Source organism: Polypterus senegalus, chromosome 12, assembly GCF_016835505.1.
Source record: "Polypterus senegalus isolate Bchr_013 chromosome 12, ASM1683550v1, whole genome shotgun sequence".
In the NCBI taxonomy this organism is placed as follows: Eukaryota; Metazoa; Chordata; class Cladistia; order Polypteriformes; family Polypteridae; genus Polypterus; species Polypterus senegalus.
Window position 1 is genome coordinate 50,919,843 of NC_053165.1, and position 21,014 is coordinate 50,940,856.

Sequence of the window (21,014 nt, forward strand, 5' to 3'; positions counted from 1 at the left end):
GTTTTTTAAGATTTGCTCTACTGAATTTCTTCATCGTTCCTCTGAATTGCTTCATTTCTTTCCTGAAACGGCACTCAAAACAGAAATGAAATGTGAGGTGAGGGAGCCAACAGAAGACCAACTAAGTCAGGGCCTCAAACTCCAACCAATTTCACTCTAACCAGCTGCTTAATGAGGTGCCGATTCTTGTCATTAATTAAACCCGTTCTATAATTCCATGGCTTGTTGCTGCTCTCATGGTGCATTAGCAGACATTACAGAAATTGCTGATTTTCTCTTTCTAAGAGCACAGTTAATATGTTTTGGGGACCTGAGAAGATCGACATTCCGGAGACCTTCAACTTTCTTTATTTTCAGATATTGTATGATGGACACCAGTTGTTTTGGTTCATTTTGTATCTCATTATTGTTTGGCAGCTAATTAAGGAAAAAGAAACAAGGGGTCTGAGCAAGTCAGTTAAAATTAGTTCAAAAGAAGTTAATTAGCAGCAATAACAGGTCACTCATTAAGAAAATGGTTAGAATGAAAACCTGCAGTCACGGTGGTCCTCCAGGACTGGAGTTGGTGACCCCTGATTTAGAGGCACTTAATCAAATTATTGCTTACAACTTTTGGTTGCACCAAAGAAGAGTAATCATCAAACCAAGCTTCTCTTTCAGAACTTCACACTCTGTATTCGAAAACCAATTGCTAAGAATCCTCGAGTCTGATTCTGAGAAAGAAGATGATATTGAATTCTACTCAGCACTGACTTCCTGGGCTCAGTGCTCTCTGTTGTGAAGAGCTGCTGCCAGGTTGCTGTGTAAACACAAATTAAAGTCACTCTATCAGTGTTAGGTGTTTGAAATAAAGAAAGTAAATACAACGGGCCCCATCTGGTGTTTCGCGCACCTTAAAACCCAAGGGATGGACAAGATATTTATGACACTAGCCAAAGTACCCAGTGTTGCTGGGGCGTATTTATATTATGGGTCAAGGTAGACTTTATGTGTTGACGCTGTTGTCAAGGCTTGCTGAGATGGTGTGTCATTCTTCATCTACACTACCTCTCTTATAACTATCACTTTGCTTACTCTCATGAGTCAAGAATTTGTCCTTTATGTGTATGATTATATTCCATAATTGTGGTGAGTCCTTGCTGGATTGGAAACATGAATGATAAGACTTTGTATTTCCTGGTTTAGTGTGGTTTTACAAAAAGATTTTTAATCCCACATTAATAAACTGGATGGCTTGTTGTGTGACTGAATCCATGGACTGAAGAAAACAGCTACAGTAGTGGGAGCCAAGGGCATTTAAGTTCACAGACATCGCTGGAGGTCTCCATATTATTACAGAAGACAGCAACAGTGCAGTGTTTGATAGTGTTATAAAGACGATTCAAAGGTGATTCTTCAGTGTTGATTCCAAATTGCTAGAATTTATGATGCTTTATTAGCATCAATGTTTAAATTATAAGTGCTTCATCAAAAAATGAACTTAAGTTAATGTCTTATAGTAAAAAAAATAAATAAATAAAAGTTACCAACGTCATCCTTAGTTGTTCTCTTTCTACCATGTTCTGCACTAAAAATCACGTTTCATTCTGTTTCATCGTGGCTTGTCTCTATCACACTTAGTAATGATATGCAGGTGTACAATAGTTTTGACTTTTTCAAAAAATTAAAATTGAATTTCTTTAATAAAAAATGTAGTATTAGTTCATTTCACAATTATTGTCACATGCAGACAGTGCAATGAAATCCTTATATGCGTGTTTGACCAACATGGAGCAGTCTGCCACTGTCCTTACGTGGCGGTCCAAATCTCGTTTTGATGGTTTAGGTATAATACAACATCACAAAATAATACGTAGTGGTAAGTGAAACAGCCAAGCTTCCTTTCACATACAGTTTCACCAATTTGGTGCTAAACTTCATTTTGCATGCAGTTCCACAACTAATTAAAATTGTGTGCTAGGGTTTCAAACGCTTTTTTGTGGAGAGCTAAAAGAAAGCAATATTGCTTCTTAAGGGTTTAGCTGCACTGTACACCCTTTTTGGACTAATACATTTCTCAGAAAGGGGTCTGAATGACAATAAATGGGAAAAACAGTCTTTTGGAAGTTCAACATAGTAAAACACAACCCACGATGAGATGAGACAAAAAGACATACTGTTAGACAGAAGCTGTAGTCATGAAAGACAATCAAATTCCTATCCACCATGAATGAGAAGAAAGCGTTTTGGTCTGTATAAACCTTTATGCTGGTTTGTTACCATGTACCCCCATCACCCCCAGTGCTTTCTTGCAGACTGATGGGAAATATAGTCCCTATGTCAGCAATATTACTCCATTACAATCCCTGTCCTTGAAATGGTATATAGCCTGTATGATAGATAGATAGATGTTTTATTAATCCCCAAGGGGAAATTCACATACTCCAGCAGCAACATACTGATAAAAAATAATATTAATTAAAGAGTGATAAAAATGCAGTGCAAGTTAAAAAATGCAAGGTGGAGAGGGCAAGCCAGGTATAATTGAAAATAATCTTGTATAGTGTTAATGTTTACCCCCCTGGGTGGAACTGAAGAGCTGCATAGTGTGAGGGAGGAACGATCTCCTCAGTCTGTCAGTGGAGCAGGACGGTGACAGCAGTCTGTCGCTGAAGCTGCTCCTCTGTCTGGAAATGATACTTTTTAGTGGATGCAGTGGATTCTCCATGATTGACAGCAGCCTGCTCAGCGCCCGTTGCTCCGCCACAGATGTCAAACTGTCCAGCTCCGTGCCTACAATAAAGTCTGCCTTCCTCACCAGTTTGTCCAGGCATGAGGCATCCCTCTTCTTTATGCTGCCTCCCCAGCACACCACCACGTAGAATGCGGCGCTCACCACAACCATCTGATAGAACATCTGCTTCATCTTATTGCAGATGTTGAAGGACGCCAACCTTCTAAGGAAGTATATTCGGCTCTGTCCTTTCTTGCATAGAGCATCAGTATTGGCAGTCCAATTTATCATCCAGCTGACCTCCCAGGTATTTATAGGTCTGCACCCACTGCACACAGTCACCTCCTAAAATCTACCACCAACTCCTTGGTTTTGCTGATATTCAGTTGTAGGTGGTTTGAATCGCACCATTTAACAAAGTTCTTGATTAGGTTCCTATACTCCTCCTCATGCCCACTCCTGATGCAGCCCATGATTGCAGTGTCATCAGCAAACTTTTTTACATGGCAGGACTCCGAGTTGTATTGGGAGTCTGATGTATATAGGCTGAACAGGACCGGAGAAAGTACAGTCTCCCTGCAGTGCTCCTGTGCTGCTGACCACAATGTCAGACCTTCAGTTCCCGCGACGCACATACTGTGAGGTCTGTCATTAAGATAGTCTACAATCCATGCCACCAGGTATGAATCAACTCCCATCTCTGTCACCTTGTCCCTAAGGAGCAGAGGTTGGATGGTGTTGAAGTCGCTAGAGAAGTCCAGAAACAATTCTTACAGCACCAAGATGTCCAAGTGGGAGAGGGATTGGTGTAGCATATAGATGATGGCATCCTCTGCTCCCACCTTTTCCTGGTAGGCGAATTGCAGAGGGTCGAGGGCGTGGCGGACCTGTGGCCTCAGGTGGTGAAGCAGCAGCTGCTCCATGGTCTTCATCACATGTGACATCAGAGTGACAGGCCAGAAGTCATTCAGCTCACTAGGATATGATATCTTTGGGACTGGGGTGATGCAAGATGTTTTCCAAAGCCTCGGGACTCTTAGAAGTCTACATGACCATCATCATCAAGCCCTTCCATGAGAACCCTAAATACAAATAGGACTGTTTCATTAATGTTAGGTCGAATGCCCAGAGTGGGCTGGGCGGTCTTGTGGCCTGGAACCCCTGCAGATTTTATTTTTTTTTCCCCAGCCATCTGGAGTGTTTTTTTTTTTTGTTTTTTCTGTCCTTCCTGGCCATCGGACCTTACTCTTATTCTATGTTAATTAGTGTTGTCTCATTCTAATTCTTACTTTATCTTTTATTTCTCTTTTCTTCATTATGTAAAGCACTTTGAGCTACATTATCTGTATGAAAATGTGCTATATAAATAAATGTTGTTGTTGTTGTTCCCTGTTCCAGGCTCAGGTTGAACTTACGCTGTAGAGGACTCCCCAGCTCCAATGCACAGGCCTTCAGCAGTCATGGCGATACTCCATCTGGACCCACTGCTTTGCTGGCACAAAGCCTCCTCAGCTCTCCGGTTACCTGGGCTGCTGTAATTGTAGGTGGGTATGTCTCTGCTATGCTGATATAAGCAGAAGGATGGGTGGGGGGTGCAGTACTCCGAGATGAGAGTGGGCTAGGGTGGTCAAACATATTAAAGAAGTTGTTCATTTGGTTTGCTCGCTCCACGTCTCCCTCGATGGTGGCACCCCGCTTCAAGCTGAGCCAGTGATGATCTTCATCCCATCCCACACGTCCTTCATGCTGTTATTCTGCAACTTCTGCTCCAGCTTTCTTCTGTACTGCTCCTTTGCCGCCCTGAGCTGGACTCGGAGTTCCTTCTGCACACGCTTGAGCTCATGCTGATCACCGCCTTTAAAAGCCCTTTTCTTCTGGTTCGAAAGGCCCTTGATGTCATTTGTAATCCATGGCTTGTTGTTAGCATAGCAGTGTACTGTTCTTATTGGAACTACAATGTTCATACAGAAGTTGATGTATTCAGTAGTGCACTCAACAACCCCCTCAATGTTCTCACTATGTGACCCCTTCAGGGTATCCTAGTCCGTAGTTCCAAAGCAGTCTAAGTTGGACCAATGGCAATGCACATGGAAAACTTTATGTTAATCGGTTTAGACATTTTTGCATGATTGGTAAACACACTGATTTCATGGATTATGATTTTATTTATACAGATATACTGTACATACTGTACATACAAATGGAACAAAATGCGATGCAGAGGGAGCGAGAGCGCTAGATACATACACTGTCTAGAACGTGGCCATTCGTCAAATGAAGGAAAACACAACGAGGGCTTGTAGGAGAAGCCGGTGGAGTCACTTGCCTGTCTCTTTACTCCATAGTCCAGAAGTAGATGACCTAACGAACCTTGTTCCTGACTTGTACCTACTAACATGCCCACCATTCTGTGCCCTAACAACCAGTTCAAATCTGTTTTATGACCCAAAGGGACTACTCTGCATAATCATACTAATGGCAGGGAGCTCATGTGCTTATGTAGTCAAATCAAACTCAACAATAAACAAGGTTTGTTACACCTGGCACCCCAGTCCTTTTGACCTCTCCCTTAGCGCTTATTTATACTACGTAGATCCACCCATCCATTTTCCAACCCGCTGAATCCGAACACAGGGTCACCGGGGGTCAGCTGGAGCCAACACAGGGCACAAGGCAGGAACCAATCCCGGGCAGGGTGCCAACCCACCGCAGGACACACACAAACACATCCACACACCAAGCACACACTAGGGCCAATTTAGAATTGCCAATCCACCTAACCTGCACGTCTTTACTACGTAGATACTGCTAATATTAAAACTCTTAGGTATATATTTAATTTATATTTGTAGTGCATGCTGGTTAAGTGATTTAGTCCGTGTCACATGCTGACACAAAGCTGGAGACTAAATTTACAATGTTACGATTAAGAACTCCAAGTTTTAGTAAACAATTAATCAAACATTTTTATAGTGCCTTTCACTCTATACGTAGAAAACAAGGCTGTATTATTTATAGGCCTGAAGTTCTGTAAACTCTAGATAAGTTATGTTTCTTTACATGCATACCTTTAACTTCTTTACTTTGACCACACATACAGTGAATATATAAACATTATAAATAAATAGTGGCACGGAGTGTATGCTCAGAATTAATAGAAACTAAGCATGAAGTAGAATTTTGGCTTCATGCTACCACAGTGCATCTGGTGAATTGCAATTTTCCAAATACTGATGTTACCACAAAATTAAAAATGGGACATTCTTTTTGTAGCCATGCTCAATATCTGATGGTGCCAGGCAATGCTATTAGCACACTTCGCAGCCTCTTATTTGTTTAGTTTAATGATTTATAGTCTGGCATACAAAAAGATCTCTTTTATTACAATGGTGATTTGTGTTCACAGTCACTGGTTTTATTTTCGGAGCCTGTTTACTCACAGTCTCAGTCTTTGCCGCGACTGCACTGCCTGCATTGGTAATAACGAGATGAGGCTTTCCTGAATAATCTAATGAACTGATCACATGACACGCATTTCATAAGCAACTCCTACACTTAACAGCTATCACCATGTTGCCATGGCAACAAAACTAACAACTCGCTTTAGGAATTGCACCTTATTCTCACAACATGAAAATCACATAAGCTGGAGAAAACAAACAATTCACTTATCTGGTAATTCTGCATGACTATGGACTACTGCTTGTATTCATCAGCAATATTTTTACAGTATTACTTGTGGCTAAGAGTCTTTCATTTGTCAATACATTTCCCCTCTTTTTAACAGAACTGGATCATCTTTTGTGTCGGGACTGCATTTTTACCAGCATTTGTGCTGTACAAATAAAAGCTCAGTGGTATAGTTAATGGAGTTGCACCTTTCAAATCCTGGCCTGTTCACTCTCTGTGGGGTTTATATGTTCTCCTTGTGTTCAGCTGAGTGGTTTGTAGAGTATGTCAGTCTCCTCCCATAATAAACAGATGACTGGTGACACTACATGAGTGTAGGTGTGTATGTTCATGACTGTGTTGCATACCAGTATTTGATCCTACTTTAAAACCTGGATAGGTTTAGGGTAGGGGATTCCCACATTACTGCATGCGCTGGCTCACTACTCTCCTCGTTAAACAATAATTCCTTTTAGTTTCTTAAGCAATTATCTGGAATCAATAACAAATCTAACCCTAATGTAATTTAAAAAGATAAATAATAAATAGAAATTCTAATAAAATAAAATACCTTACATTATTTCCCTAAATATATCAGACTCCTAATTGGACTCTCTCTCATTAAGTCCATCCGGATAATATGTTCCCAGAGTGATGATCCACTCGTTCACCCTTCTAAGATGTCTATTCAGATTCCAATCCGCATTCTGTTCTAGACCAAATATAATTGGTGAATGTATATTATTTGAAAAATGTTGGTAAAGTATTGTCTGTTTATTTTGATTATGAATGAACCTCAAATGTTGCACAAATCTTTCCCTAATTGTATTTTTAGTCTGACCAATATACAGTATATCATCCCACAGTTTGCACATTGAATGGCATAAATACAGTTTTTAGTTGTTAATTGAAAAGTTTGAAAAATTGGCAATTCTGTTCTAGTAAATTTGTTTTTAATATTTTTATTCTGTTTTAAGGGAACCACCCAGGCCCTTTTTATTTAATTTTTTCTTTTTATTATTACAGGAGGCATGTACTAAAAGATCTTTTAAATTTAAGTAGCTCCTGTATGCTATAGTCAATCTGTGCAAACCTGTTATGGGAATCAGATGATTCGGAAAATAAACAAAAATATGACAGCCTTAATCTAACAAAGATAATTACCCAGGATGAGATACTGTTTTAAGGATTAGTTTCAAATACAGGCTTGGTCATTCAATCACCTTCTCTTGTCCATACAATCTTACATCCTTGCTCTTGCCTCTTTTTTTTCTGATTATCTTATCTGGCTGCTTTGTCATTCTACTTGTGGGTGTTCACTGCGTCAGCTGCTGCTTTGACAACACAGAAGTACAGACATCCCACACATATTTGAAATGTAAATGACATATAAAAGTGAAAAATGTGTTGTATGAAATGCTCCTCCGGCTCTAGCAATCTTGATTATATAGACTTAAAAACTGGAGTAATACACAGTTGGAGAACACCCCCAAAAATTTCCACTTGCCGTCTCTGAGCCTGTATTTCATAAAGTGCAGCGTTCGCAGCATTTGTCTCCTTTCAAAGGGTAGCACACACCTACTGTAACCCTGCATTTTTTATAATGATTATTACAGGCAGGAGGAATTACAGCCTTTAATTAAAGACACCCCAGGTATTGGAGAGTAAAACAGGACAAAACATTTATTTTTGAAATGGATTGTTGTTTGAAAATCTTATGAACATGCAATTCCACTGACATCATGGATCAATAAGAACGGAGGAAAGAAAAAAGAAGCAGCAAAGTGTCACTGGAGGAGACCATTAGAACAATCTGGATAAGAACAGGAAATTCAGCCTAACAAAGCTAGCCAATCCAATCCAATTAAATCTTCCAAAAATACAAGTCGAGTTTTGAAAGTCCCTAAAGTCCTACTGTCTACCACACTACTTAGTAACTTATTCCAAGTGTCTTTAGTTCCCTGTGTAAAGAAAGATTTCCTAATGCGAAAGTTACCCTTAACAAGTTTCCAACTGTGTCCCAGTGTTCTTGACAAACTCATTTTAAAATAACAGTCTCGATTCAGTCCATCGAGGACATTTGCTTAGCTCACAGCCAAATTATTTTAACATCCCATTCAGATACTCTTTTAAAATTTGTCAAGGTTTCCACTTCAACTACATTACTCAGTATCATATTCCACATTCTTATGACTCTTTATCTGAAGGAGTGCTTCCAGGCTTCAGTTCTTGAGTGCACCTGTTATTAATTTCCACTGGTGCTCTCAAGTGTGTGACTCACTGTTTAACCACAAGGACTCTGCTGGATCAATTTTACTGATGCCTTTGCTTATTATAAAGACCTACATGATATCATCACGTTGCTTTTTTGGTTTAGGACTACGTGATTTAGCAGAAATAAGAAGAAGACTAATGTGATTCTTAGCTTATCGCAGTAGGCCATGACCTTTGGCTGTGGGATGAAGTGCTTATGCACAACTTCAAGTGCTGCTTTTTTGTTTGTTTTTTTTTTCAGTCAGGGGACTCTAGATTCACCTTCACTAACACATTATACTGTCCAAGCATACCAAACCTTGAATTTTATTCAACACTGTTTACATTACAGCCATCCATCCATCATCTTCCGCTTATCCGAGGTCGGGTCGCGGGGGTAGCAGCTTAAGTAGAGAAGCCTAGACTTCCCTCTCCCCGGCCACTTCTTCCAGCTCTTCCGGGAGAATCCCAAGGCGTTCCCAGGCCATCCGGGAGACATAATCCCTCCAGCGTGTCCTGGGTCTTCCCTGGGGCCTCCTCCCGGTTGGACGTGCCCAGAACACCTCACCAGGGAGGCGTCCAGGAGGCATCCTGATCAGATGCCCGAGCCACCTCATCTGACTCCTCTCGATGCGGAGGAGCAGCGACTCTCCTCTGAGCCCCTCCCGGATGACTGAGCTTCTCACCCTGTCTTTAAGGGAAAGCCCAGACACCCTGCGGAGGAAACTCATTTCACCCGCTTGTATTCGCGATCTCGTTCTTTCGGTCACATTACAGCCTAATATTCAATTTGATTTTATTGTTACCTGAACTTTGTCTAGTCAATGAGAATATTGTACCAATATAAATCTGAAAATTCTTTACAGGGGTCACTTCACGTAGGTCGGTGTCACCCCCCCTTGTATTAACAATTAAAAGTTAATTTTGTCTATGTATGGCTTCTTTCTACCTTAAAGGAATACAACACCCAAAAATGATCATTTTTATTTGTCACTTACCTCTAGTACGGTGTAGTGATGGCTGAGAACATTTTTGTTTTGTTTGTTTGTTTTTATATTGAATGGCAATCACAATATTTCTGATAAGGATCTATACATATAATGGAGAGTTGGGATCCGAGAGACTGTGTTTGTGTGTTTGTGGAGGGATTGAGAGTTAAGGCGGGTGGGAGAGTCACGTCGTCATCTCCCCTCCCATTCACGTCACTTCATTTCGCTCCGAGCTGAGCTCTGCAGCTGACACAGTCTTACCGTTCTTTTTCCTTATTATTTAGTCCTCTCTCCTTTACTGATTTATATAAAGGAGAGTTGGGATCCGAGAGACTGTGTTTGTGTGTTTGTGGAGGGATTGAGAGTTAAGGTGGGTGGGAGAGTCACGTCATCATCTCCCCTCCCATTCACCTCATTTCATTCACTTCATTTCGCTCCGAGCTGAGCTCTGCAGCTGACGCGGTCTTACCGTTCTTTTTCCTTAGTGTTTAGTCTTCTCTCCTTTACTAATTTATATAAAGGAGAGTTGGGATCCGAGAGACTGTGTTTGTGTGTTTGTGGAGGGATTGAGAGTTAAGGCGGGTGGGGGAGTCATGTGATCATCTCCCCTCCCATTCACCTCATTTCATTCACTTCATTTCGCTCCAAGATGAGCTCTGCAGCTGACGCGGTCTTAACCTTCTTTTTCCTTAGTGTTTAGTCCTCTCTCCTTTACTGATTTACTGTTTACTAGACGCAGTACTTACCGAATAGTATTTTTTCCTTTAGTGTTTCTACTTAGTGTTTCTTAGTGTTTAGTAGACGCGGTGTGCCAGTGTTCCCTGCAGTGTTGCGGTTTACTGTTACTTTCTACTTTGTTTTTGTACTTTAGTGTTTAGCAGACTTTTACTTTATCTCATTTAATGTTGTTTTTTACTGTTGTTCCTGTCGCTGTTGCCCTTTTTTACTTTATCTCATTTAGTGTTTGGTACACTTTTACTTTATTTCATTTACTGTTGTTCCCGGCGGTGTTGCCGTTTTTCCCCGTTTCTATTTATTATGTAGCATGTTCACGAATTAGTCATAGAGAAAATTTATATATTTTGGCTCCAGGAGGACAAACCAAAAATGTTGTATATAAAGAAGCTCTATAAGTCGCATGTAGATACATAATTATTCCAACTACAGCGACTGCAGCGACGTGCACGTGGTCTGCTAATAGGTGTCTATATTGACCAATGCTGGGCAACAGCAAACAATTTCATATTACCAGCATCACATAAGCAACATGTCAAGTCATCCAGTTATATGAGATATTTGGGGTTATAGGAAGAAAAAGGCATAGTCAAGATCAAAATAAAGGTCAAAACTGGGAAATCAGTCGTACTATTACCAAAACCAAAATGAGACACAAAATCAAGGTCAAAAAGTTCAGGCACAAGTATTTCAGAATAAGATACTTTTTCAATAGCAAAATGGTGTTTTGAATCTGCAAACCTGGATCCCAAGGATGATCTTTAAAACCCATTGTGTCATTAGCCAAAGTCACAGCCTCTGAGGGAATGACACTGACAAAGCGAAAACTGCCTTAACAATAGGAAGACATATAGAGTAATTCAACATGGCAATGAAAATGCACCAATATTTTAATAAAAACAAAAGTATGCACTAAATTAAAAAATCTAATGATGGAATCAAATTCTAGGGCATGAGAGACCCAATGTTTGAGCTGTAGATCTCTAAAAACAATGACAAAAAGTGCAAAAATGTAAACAAATTATTCAATCTTAATAGCAACATCCAACACACAAGCATTTTTTGCTAAAATATTATTAAACAGACCACTTCCAGAAAGCACTCTTGTAGCTGAAAATGGGACACACTCAAACATCATATGATTTGAAGACCCGCCTTCTTCTTCATTCATCTATCAGGAGTCCTGCCCAGCAGCAGCTTTTCCATTGGCTAACACTGAGTATCACATGATGTCAACATTGCAAGGTCCACTAAGAGACGAGTACAATTGAAGATTAAAAGTTAAAGACAAGCAAGTGAGAACATTATCAAACAGAGTATACGCCTCACACTCATGCATATCTAAGATACTTCAACAAGCAGAAGGTCAATTCACCCAAACACTTTCACAGACTGACGCTAAAAAATCCTGAGGTACTCCAGTTGCGAATATGAATATAAATGTAACAATGCGTGGCGGGTCTAAAATTCAAATGGTTGTTTGCATCTAAGTGTGTTTTGTTTTCATTCACATTTTTCAGAAATGGTTTGTTAAAAAATATTTTAGTATAAATACAAGTTTGGGAACTGATGAACATACAATCGGATGACTTGACTCATGGATTATGCGACACGAGTAACGTGAGATTTTTTTCATGGACATTTCTGATATTGTTTTCTCTTGTCTAATGTTGGTCACAGGCCTGTTCCATTAGAATCTTTGTTATCTCCATTCTGTATGAACATATGAGGTTAAATATTCTTCTAAGCCATCACTACAAATTACACGGGGCATTTAACATATAACAAATGTGTAATTTCAGGGTGGAGTACTCTTTTAATCTGCAGTGTTGAAGTGTTCTCTGAGTTTTGAAGATTGCCCAGGCCAATTCTTTCTATTTCTTTTTTCTATTCTTCTAATTTAAATGATGTCTGAGAACTTCACACATTTACCGTATATACTTGTGTTTAAGTCTTGGTTTGATTTTACCGTATAATTTCCAGTATTTTATAATGTCGGTCGTATATGTCAAATGTGGAAAACTCATGCTATTGGTCCAAGAGGTTATGATATGCTAATGCCCACCTGAGAGAGTAACCAAGGAGCTCACTGCCTTTTTTTTCTATGTATTGTACCTACGTGACCATATGGTGATACCCGAACTATTCCGAAGCGACATTTGTACTGTTTTGTGTTTTTTGTATCTCACACCCTCATACACCTTTATCATAAGAGCATCCCTTATCTACAATGGAGCATTCAATCAGAAGAAAATATGAAGCTGGTTTTAAATTAAAAGTCGTTGAAGTAGCGAAAAAAATTAATAACTGCGCTGCTGCAACAAAATTTGATGTGTCTGAAAAACTGATGCGAGATTGGAGGAGGCAAGAGGATGTAAAAAAAAAAAATTTAAGTGTTGTATCTTTGAATGGCCGTATAAGTCTGGGTCTGATTTTATGATCAATTTTTTGGGTTTCAAGTCCATATTTATATGCGAGTATATACATTACTAATTCTAAGTATTTGTCATTGTTTTAAATTAAAAAGAAGTATTTAATACTCCACAAAGAAAACCATATATTTAGTTTCCAATAGTGACCGTTTAGCAAAATTTATTGGGAATGACTTAACGGGAATATAGAAGACAGTGTTGAGCTTCATCACAGTTACATATCTGTTCCTTCACCACAGCCAGGCAGAAGCCAGCCTGGAGGAAGATCCCTGAGCATTGTTAAGTTTCATCCATCATTAAATATCCGTGGTGCACCTGCATATCCAACACCCCTGGACACTCAATCTGTTCTCTTATAACTAGATGGGGACATTTCACCAACATGCATTCACTGGCAGCATTAGTGCTGTCCTCGGGCTTTTTATATCCTCCACATTTCTACAATGACTCATTATTCGGGGATTTTCCCATTTGTGATCCTAACCTTGTGTATTTACTGTTTTTACTTTTTCTTCATTACCCAAACACCCAATATTTCCTTCTGTCCCCTGCTCAGTGATTGCCATTCTTCTGCCCCTGGATCACATTAAACTTGAACACTGAGATGGTCTTCATAATTCATAGCGTCAAACGGTTGAGTAAAGTCATAGTGACTCCAAATGACACTGCAACACAAACCTTTTATTTGAAAACTTGGACGTATCTGCTTCTATTTCCAGAAAGAATTTGAATGTGCCTTCATGCTGTTAATAAATCTAATCTGTATAATTAGTTTCAATTGACCAGAAAAATTAAGCAGCATATTGAGCTACATATGTTTTGTAGATAGAAACGTACACAGCAATGAAATCAGAGTCTTGTGACTTTCCTTTTATAAATGGGGAAATAGCTAAACAAACTCATTCAGTACACAATGACTAGACAAAGCATCAAAGAAACCACTATGTGATATTGCTACAATGTTTGTGCAACTTTGTGTTGCACTTTTGTTTATGAATTTCACCTTAAGAGAGCATTACTCACCTTCCATGATGTCAGGTGAAGCAAGCTTTGGTGGACTAAATAATAGCGTCTTGCTTGACAGGAAAGTAATGAATTGGCAGCAGTGCATGAAGACATCTGAACTCTTAATATTAATATAAAGCAGAGGAGTTGGATTTCAATGTCTCTCACTTGTTGTTTTATTTCTAGACTTTGTCTTTCCTTTTCACCTTCAAAGGTCATGTTAATGGTGTGTGATCTGAATAAAATACAGCAATGCATGTCTTGCAGCACAGTAATACTATTGCTGCCTCACAGAATAAGAGATTGGGGTTCACGTCCTGTATTGCTTTTTACGTGTTCTCCTGAGTCCTTATGGGTTTTCTCCAGGTGCCCTGGTTTTCTCCTGCTGTCTGAAGCCATGCAGGTTATGTGAACTCACAATACTAAATCAGCCCCTGATATGTGTGAGTGTGTGTGTTCACACTGTGATAGACTGGTGACCCATCCAGGGATTGTTCCTGTCCTGTGTCCAATGGTCGCTGGGATAGGTTCCAGCTGCTCCAAGATCCTACTCTGGATAAAAGAGTTTGGATGATGGATGGATGTAGGCTTTGAAATGAAAAGTCAGAAAAACAATTTAAGAAAGAAAAACAGAAGTGCTGTTTTGGTCATTTTCTACCATATATACTCACGTATAAGTCGGATCTTGAATCCCGAAAAAAATTGATCATATAATCAGACCCTGACTTATACGCCCGTTCAAAGATACAACACTTTATTTATTTATTTTTTTTTTTTACATCTTCCTGCTTCCTCTAATCTCGCATCAGTTTCTCAGATGCATCGAATTTGTGCTAAGCAGCACCGTTATCAATTTCTTTCGCTACTTCAACAACTTTTAATTTAAAACCAGCTTCATATTTTCTTCTGATCAAACGCTCCATTGTAGATAAGGAATGCTTTTACGATAAAGGTGTATGAGGGTGTGAGATACAAAAAACACAAAACAGTGCAAACGTCACTTCGGAATAGTTCGGGTATTACCGTGTGGTCACGTAGACACAATACATAGAAAAAAAAAGGCAACGTGCTCCGTGGTTGCTCTCTGAGGTGGGCGTTAGCATATCATAATCTCTTGGACCAATAGTGTGAGTTTTCCGCATTCAACTTATACCACCATTATAAAATACCAGAAATTATATGGTAAAATCAAACCCCGATTTATCCGCGAGAGAACTTATTCGCGAATATATATGGTAATTAAGATGCTGTCTTGCAACTTCTGTATTTTTGTCCCAGTTTTGGTTTTTTATAAACTCTCACCTCACTACCAGAGTTTTCCACTGCAATACTCATTCAGTTTTAAAGCTTGTTAGAGACTATTAGTCAGTGTGGTACAGTGGCGAAGACTCTGAGGTCCTGTGTTCAAAGCCCACTACTGATGCTATGAGACTTTGAGCAGGTGACTTCACTTACCTGTGCTATAATTGGAACACAGAAATTAATGTAATTAACTGTATTTCAAATCTTAGACAAAGGTGTCAGCCAATTAAGAAATGGTCAACATTTTTCAGTTGTGGTCTGCAGTTTACATGCAATTAAAAGCAGCTGTGTCGTTTATATTTCATTTACAATATATTTACCACAAAACACATTAACTTGAATTTGTATTGTTGATGAGATTTAACAATTTAAAGCTGTTTTAGAAAGACTCTTGCAAAGGTTAAGAGTATTGCAGACGCTACAGAATAAAAAAGGTTCCTGAGTGCATGGGATTTGCATTCCACTGCTATGTCCAGATCCACGGCCTTTTTCATACTTACATTTACTTTGCATTTATCCACAGAGATTTAACCAAATACGTTTTTCCATATTTCTACCATGCGATTACTGGTAGGTCAGTTCAGACCATAAACAGATCGATGGTGGGACTTGACCAGCACCATTGAGACTTTTAGCCAATAAGTGACAAACATCCCACTGCTAGTGAAACTCAAAATTGTGCCTTACCAGTAAAAATGGGGCAGAGCTTCTCCCAGCAGGTGATTCCACCCTGAGAGGTGAACTGGCCTAAGGCCACTTCTAGGAAAAACACTGGTAGCCCTCCGCCAAACAGGAAAATGAAGTACGGAATGAGAAATGCACCTGGAGAAATGGAAAACAAAATATTAGCCACTTGTCGATACAAAATAATTATAGTTTATTACATGACTTAATATTATCACATCCACTTAGTCCAATCCAGGTGTCAAACTGAGCACCTAAACAGAAGGCACTTACTGCATGTTTTCACTTCAAACAGTTTACTGATGCCTAATATAAAAACATTATATAGGATGATCCAGATCTAATTATGCAATTTTCATTACGCTATAACTTATTAAGTTTATTATATAGAAAACCACCCAAAAAATCCAGTGTGAACTGACAACATGAAGAATCGTCTTCATGCCGAACTGGAATCATCCCCGCTTTAATCAAAGTCATCCAGACGATCTGGATCTGCATAATTAGATCTGGACCACCCTGTATAGCATTTCGTGTTAGTGCTCTTAGACATTTCTTATATTGCAGACTAGCTAAGGGACTTGGTGCTGCTCCGGTATATCTATAAAATGTAACAAACATGGGGCTATCACTGAGCCCCAAACCACAGACACAATATCACCCAGCACTATCTGGGTTTAAATAAAAGGCACTTATCTGCTACCACCATGTTTGAATTAAATCATCAGAAAAACTGGACCCAGAACGTCTTCTGATGTCACACAAAGGTTATCCAAAGCACTTCCAGATCGTGTGGAAGCCAGGGCAGTCCTTCCCAGCAGCGCCCTCTGGTGGCACCCAAGAATGCCAACAGGTCTGCGTTTCCAGACTTAAATTATTTAATGCCACCCTGTGGGTGTCCGAAGCAGTTTCAGCCCTGAGGAGCCCTGCCACCTGCTGTGTCTGAGAATGAGCTGCTCCTGGCACCCATGTTCGCCAAGTCCATCCATTATGGTATTTACAATAAAAAGAACAGGTTAAGGTAAGAAAGCAAATGTTTATGTGGTTTTTAAATGTTGGCCCTGTTGCGAGTGTTGACTGAAATGCAAATGTCCCGTTTGTCATCTACACTACCCATCTATCTAGTATCCTTCTGCTGTCATGAGTCAAGAATCTGAATACTATGTTTTGGTGTTTAATGTTTTATATTAGTTTGTATCCATTGTAACTAATTTCAATCTTCTTCTGTGCTATTATTGCCTTTTGCGCCTATTTGAATATTTGTGAAGCACTCTGGGCATATAAAAGGTTCAATATAAATAAAATGCATAATAGTAATAATAATACTGTTCAATATAAATAAAATTCACTATTATTATTAATAATAGTGCATTTTATTTTTAATGAACCTTTTATATGGTGTTTTTCAAAACAAAGGAGAGACTTCTCACACAGAACTATTTTGTTTAGAATATGCTAGTTTTAAATTTAGATTGGATAATGATTTTGAGTTTACCCATCTCATGGAAACTTCATAAATGATAATTTGACCTTTTGTGCATCGACTTTGGTTATGTCTGACTTTTCTTCTGTAACATCTTTATAAATATTTCAGAAATACTGAGACAAATATACTGTGCTATCCACAAAATAAGGAAAAGAGAGAAAAGGAGAGAGAGGAAGAAAGAGAAAAATTCTACTTGATTAATAAAATTCTATCTGTCTGGACTTTCCAGTAATTCACCAATGAGTGAAGTGAGTAAGAGACATGACCTGGTTGAAGGTATGTCATATTGCTCTGGGATGCTAAAGCAGTGCTACTCAGCCATTTTGGTGTCTCAACTCACTGCTTAATGTCATTTAATTATTTAGTCACCAGCTTCCTGATGTAGAAATTTCACAGAAATTCAGATAGAGCCCATTCTTTCCAGAAACATTACATACATTTACATCACCTGATAGTTAAAAGTAATATAAAAATGACAATAAACCTTGAAACACCTACAGAAACAAAAGAAGATACTCACCTCCGCCATTTTTATAGCAGAGGTATGGAAAACGCCAGACGTTTCCTAAACCAACAAAGCCTCCTGCTACCGAAAGAACAAAGTCGAGCTTGCTTGCCCACTTCTCCCTCTGTGGTGGCTTTCCCTCAGCCTCATCTTCAGGTCTTGTTCCGGGGCTCTTTCCAGGGGATGGTTTCAGGGTATCCTTGTGGAAATCCTTTAAACACTGCAGTTTCTCTTTCTGGGCCATGTTGCTCTAGAAGAAAAACAACCAGCTTATCATTCCTTGTGTTCACTTGTAATAATTTTAAATATGTATTTTAAGCATTCTAATTAATTCATCCTTCAAAATAAGCTCCGAGTCTTAAACTGTTATGGACTGCTTCGTTACAAACACAAAACCCCAAACAAAAAATTATATTTTTTCATATATCAGAAATGATATGTAGTGACACAGTGGATACTGTGGCCTCTCAAGGGTCAAATCTCAGTGCAGGCACTGAAAGTGCTGACTCTTCACGTTCTTCTTGATGTTTTTAACCCAGGGGGCTTGGTTTAACTGCCAATGTTCTGTCTTCCTTGTTCACATTTGATTCCTTGGTTTATTGTTGGTCATTTTGTCTCTATGTGTCATATGTATCTCCTTTTGTGTTTCATATGTTTTGTGGTAAGTCACCTGCCCATCTCTGACAAGGGTCTGCCTTCAGCCCTTTAAAGGCTAAGGAAAACCCACAGTCCCTTGCGGTTCATTGTGAATGCACTTGTGGTGTTAGTTCTCTTTGCGTCATTCTGTGCTATTTGTGATTTATTGGATTTATGACATCGGTGCTCTGTTTTTTGACCATTTTTGGATTTCACGTCAGGACTGTGTTTGCTATTGGGATTGCCTATTTTGAAGGCATTGCCTTCTGTGCATTTTGCCTTGTGCTCTTCGTTGCTTCTTTTTGCTCAACAGAGCTTATTGTAAAAATAAACCTTTTTATTTATAAAGGATTTCTTTTGTAACTAGCCGAGGTTTGATGGTATTTCCCACATTTAGTGGCCATTTCTGGGATTTTCATTTTTAGAACTTTTATCTTTTTTTTTAACTTATTCTTTAGCTCATAAACCTTCTTGTGTCTGTGTGGGTTTTCAATTAGCTTTCCTGGTCTCCTCCCTGATCTTAAAGTCTTGCATATTACAGTACATTTTTTTGTCAACCCACAATGACCCAGCATGAGGGTGAGTATTTGTGTCAGTGTACATTCTGAATTAAACTTATTAGAAAGATGGAGCCCAGGAATGGTTTCATCCATCACATCAGTGCTGCCACCACCCACCACCCCCAAACTAGATTAAGCATTTCAAAACTGGACAGACGAACAGACAGATTTCTATTTTGTTCCATTTACAAACTCCTCATGGAGCTTTTTATTTATTTTTCACCATCAATAAACAAGTCATGTGATTTCAGGTTCAAATTTTAAATCTGTAACAGGACTATATTTGTGTAATGTGTATTATGGATGTCAGACAGTATGCATTGAGGGATTATATCCAAGCTGTGAAATATGGTTGTAGGGGTTTAGGACCCCCTAATTAACCCATTTGACTTTAAAGTTACAAAACTAAAATTGTGGGTAAGGGGGTGTTTAAACAGCAAAACATTTGAAAACAAATGGTTGTCTCGTTATATTTCTTGGCTTGCCTGGGATCATCAAAAAATTGTCAATGAGAAGCTGAGAAAAGGTTGCTGTGGACAAATTGGACTGGTTTGTGCAGTTTGGCCACCGCAACCCTTAACAAAAAAATGAATGAATAAAGAGTACACTATGCATTATAACATTTGTATAATGCATAAGCTAAATAAAAAGAGTTAACATGTTTCATTTAGTAAAACAGGTGACTATATAAAACAAAGCAATAGAGACAATCTTTGTTTTTTTTTTGTTTTATTTTTTCTTGTACAATTAGATATATTGTATTTGCCCATATTAAGCCAGATGACCTTTAATTTGGACACAACTGTACTTTACTCATTAGAAAAATGTCATTCTTACTTAAACTAAACACCTGCACTGCTGCAGGAAAAGCTGTTCCAAAGGTCGGTTCCACGATATCAAAAGCAAACATTAATGGCGAATGGAAATAAACAAATTATTTGGCTGAGAGTGAAAAATCATTGTTCCTGCTTTCTAATCCCAGATGATAAAATGCAAATAGGAAACCAATGACTATGTATATTACAGCTCACATTCAATTTATTAAGCCTCCATATGTACTCAGATTGTCACACGAGACCTTCTCTGTTGCATTGAGCTGGGCTGTTTGTGATCCCTGGCTTTTCACCACCTGGTCAGCCAATCCAGCTCTCCTAAAGCAGTCTGAGTACAAAGATTTCTTATGTAATCCTGTCTGTGCTGCTCCCACCCCTCTATTGTGCTACTTAGTGTATGTGGTGTCATCTCTGCAGACTGCCAATGACTAGATGAGTAAGTGTGCACTTGCAATAGAAATATGCTGCAAACAGACGTCTTTAATAAATATTCAAACTCACTATTCTGAAGTGTGAATTATCTATCTATCTATCTATCTGTCTATCTATCTATCTATCCATCCAAGAGCAGCATTTGGGGGTGGCAAGTGCGGCGACCACCCCAGTCCCCGCATCTAAAGGGGCCCCGCTTTTAAGGTTTGCGTGTCCCATTTGAGCGGATTTTCAAGTTATATTCTCTTATATATATATATATACACAGTATATACTGTATTTACTCTTGTACCACACGCTCTCGTGTAAGACACGCACCCTAATTTTTACAAAGAAAATCTAGAAAACTGCTTTGCCCCGTGTACGACGTGTGTTGTGATTGTATAGGAAGAATTTAGAGAGACAGTGTGAGAGCGCCAGCAAACGAGAGAGAGAGCGCGAGCGAGAAAGCGAGTGTGTAGCAAAGTGTAAAATGTTATCTAGAATTTTATTTATTTATTTTTTTTGTTATGAACTTCCCCAAAAGTGTTGATCCCTGTAAATAGTTAATAGTATACCAACAATATAATCGGTTGTAGCACGAGCGTTAATTAGCGTCACACCTCACAACCTGCATGCACCACATTTTTGGCTCTTTTTTGGCTCTAACGCCAGAAGCGAGGTGGATGCTGTAGGGGTAGGTTGTGGTTTCAGTTTCTTTCCTGATATTTTTCATTTTTTTCATCTACTTTGTGTTAATAATTTCTAGTCGATTTAATTTATTATTAATAGGCAGAGGGA

General features: G+C 39.0%; 1 protein-coding gene across 1 annotated transcript in view; it reads right to left on the bottom strand.

The window, feature by feature from the left end:
* The window catches only part of slc6a6b (solute carrier family 6 member 6b), a 117,072-nt gene that overhangs the window by 59,216 nt on the left and 36,842 nt on the right, over positions 1-21,014 (bottom strand). The window contains exons 2-3 of the mRNA XM_039771135.1: positions 17,789-18,023; positions 15,786-15,920 (exon numbers count right to left, since the gene is read on the bottom strand). Of these exons, the coding sequence (XP_039627069.1) occupies positions 15,786-15,920; positions 17,789-18,017 (364 nt within the window). The 5' untranslated portion in view covers positions 18,018-18,023. The remainder of the gene's footprint in view (positions 1-15,785; positions 15,921-17,788; positions 18,024-21,014) is intronic.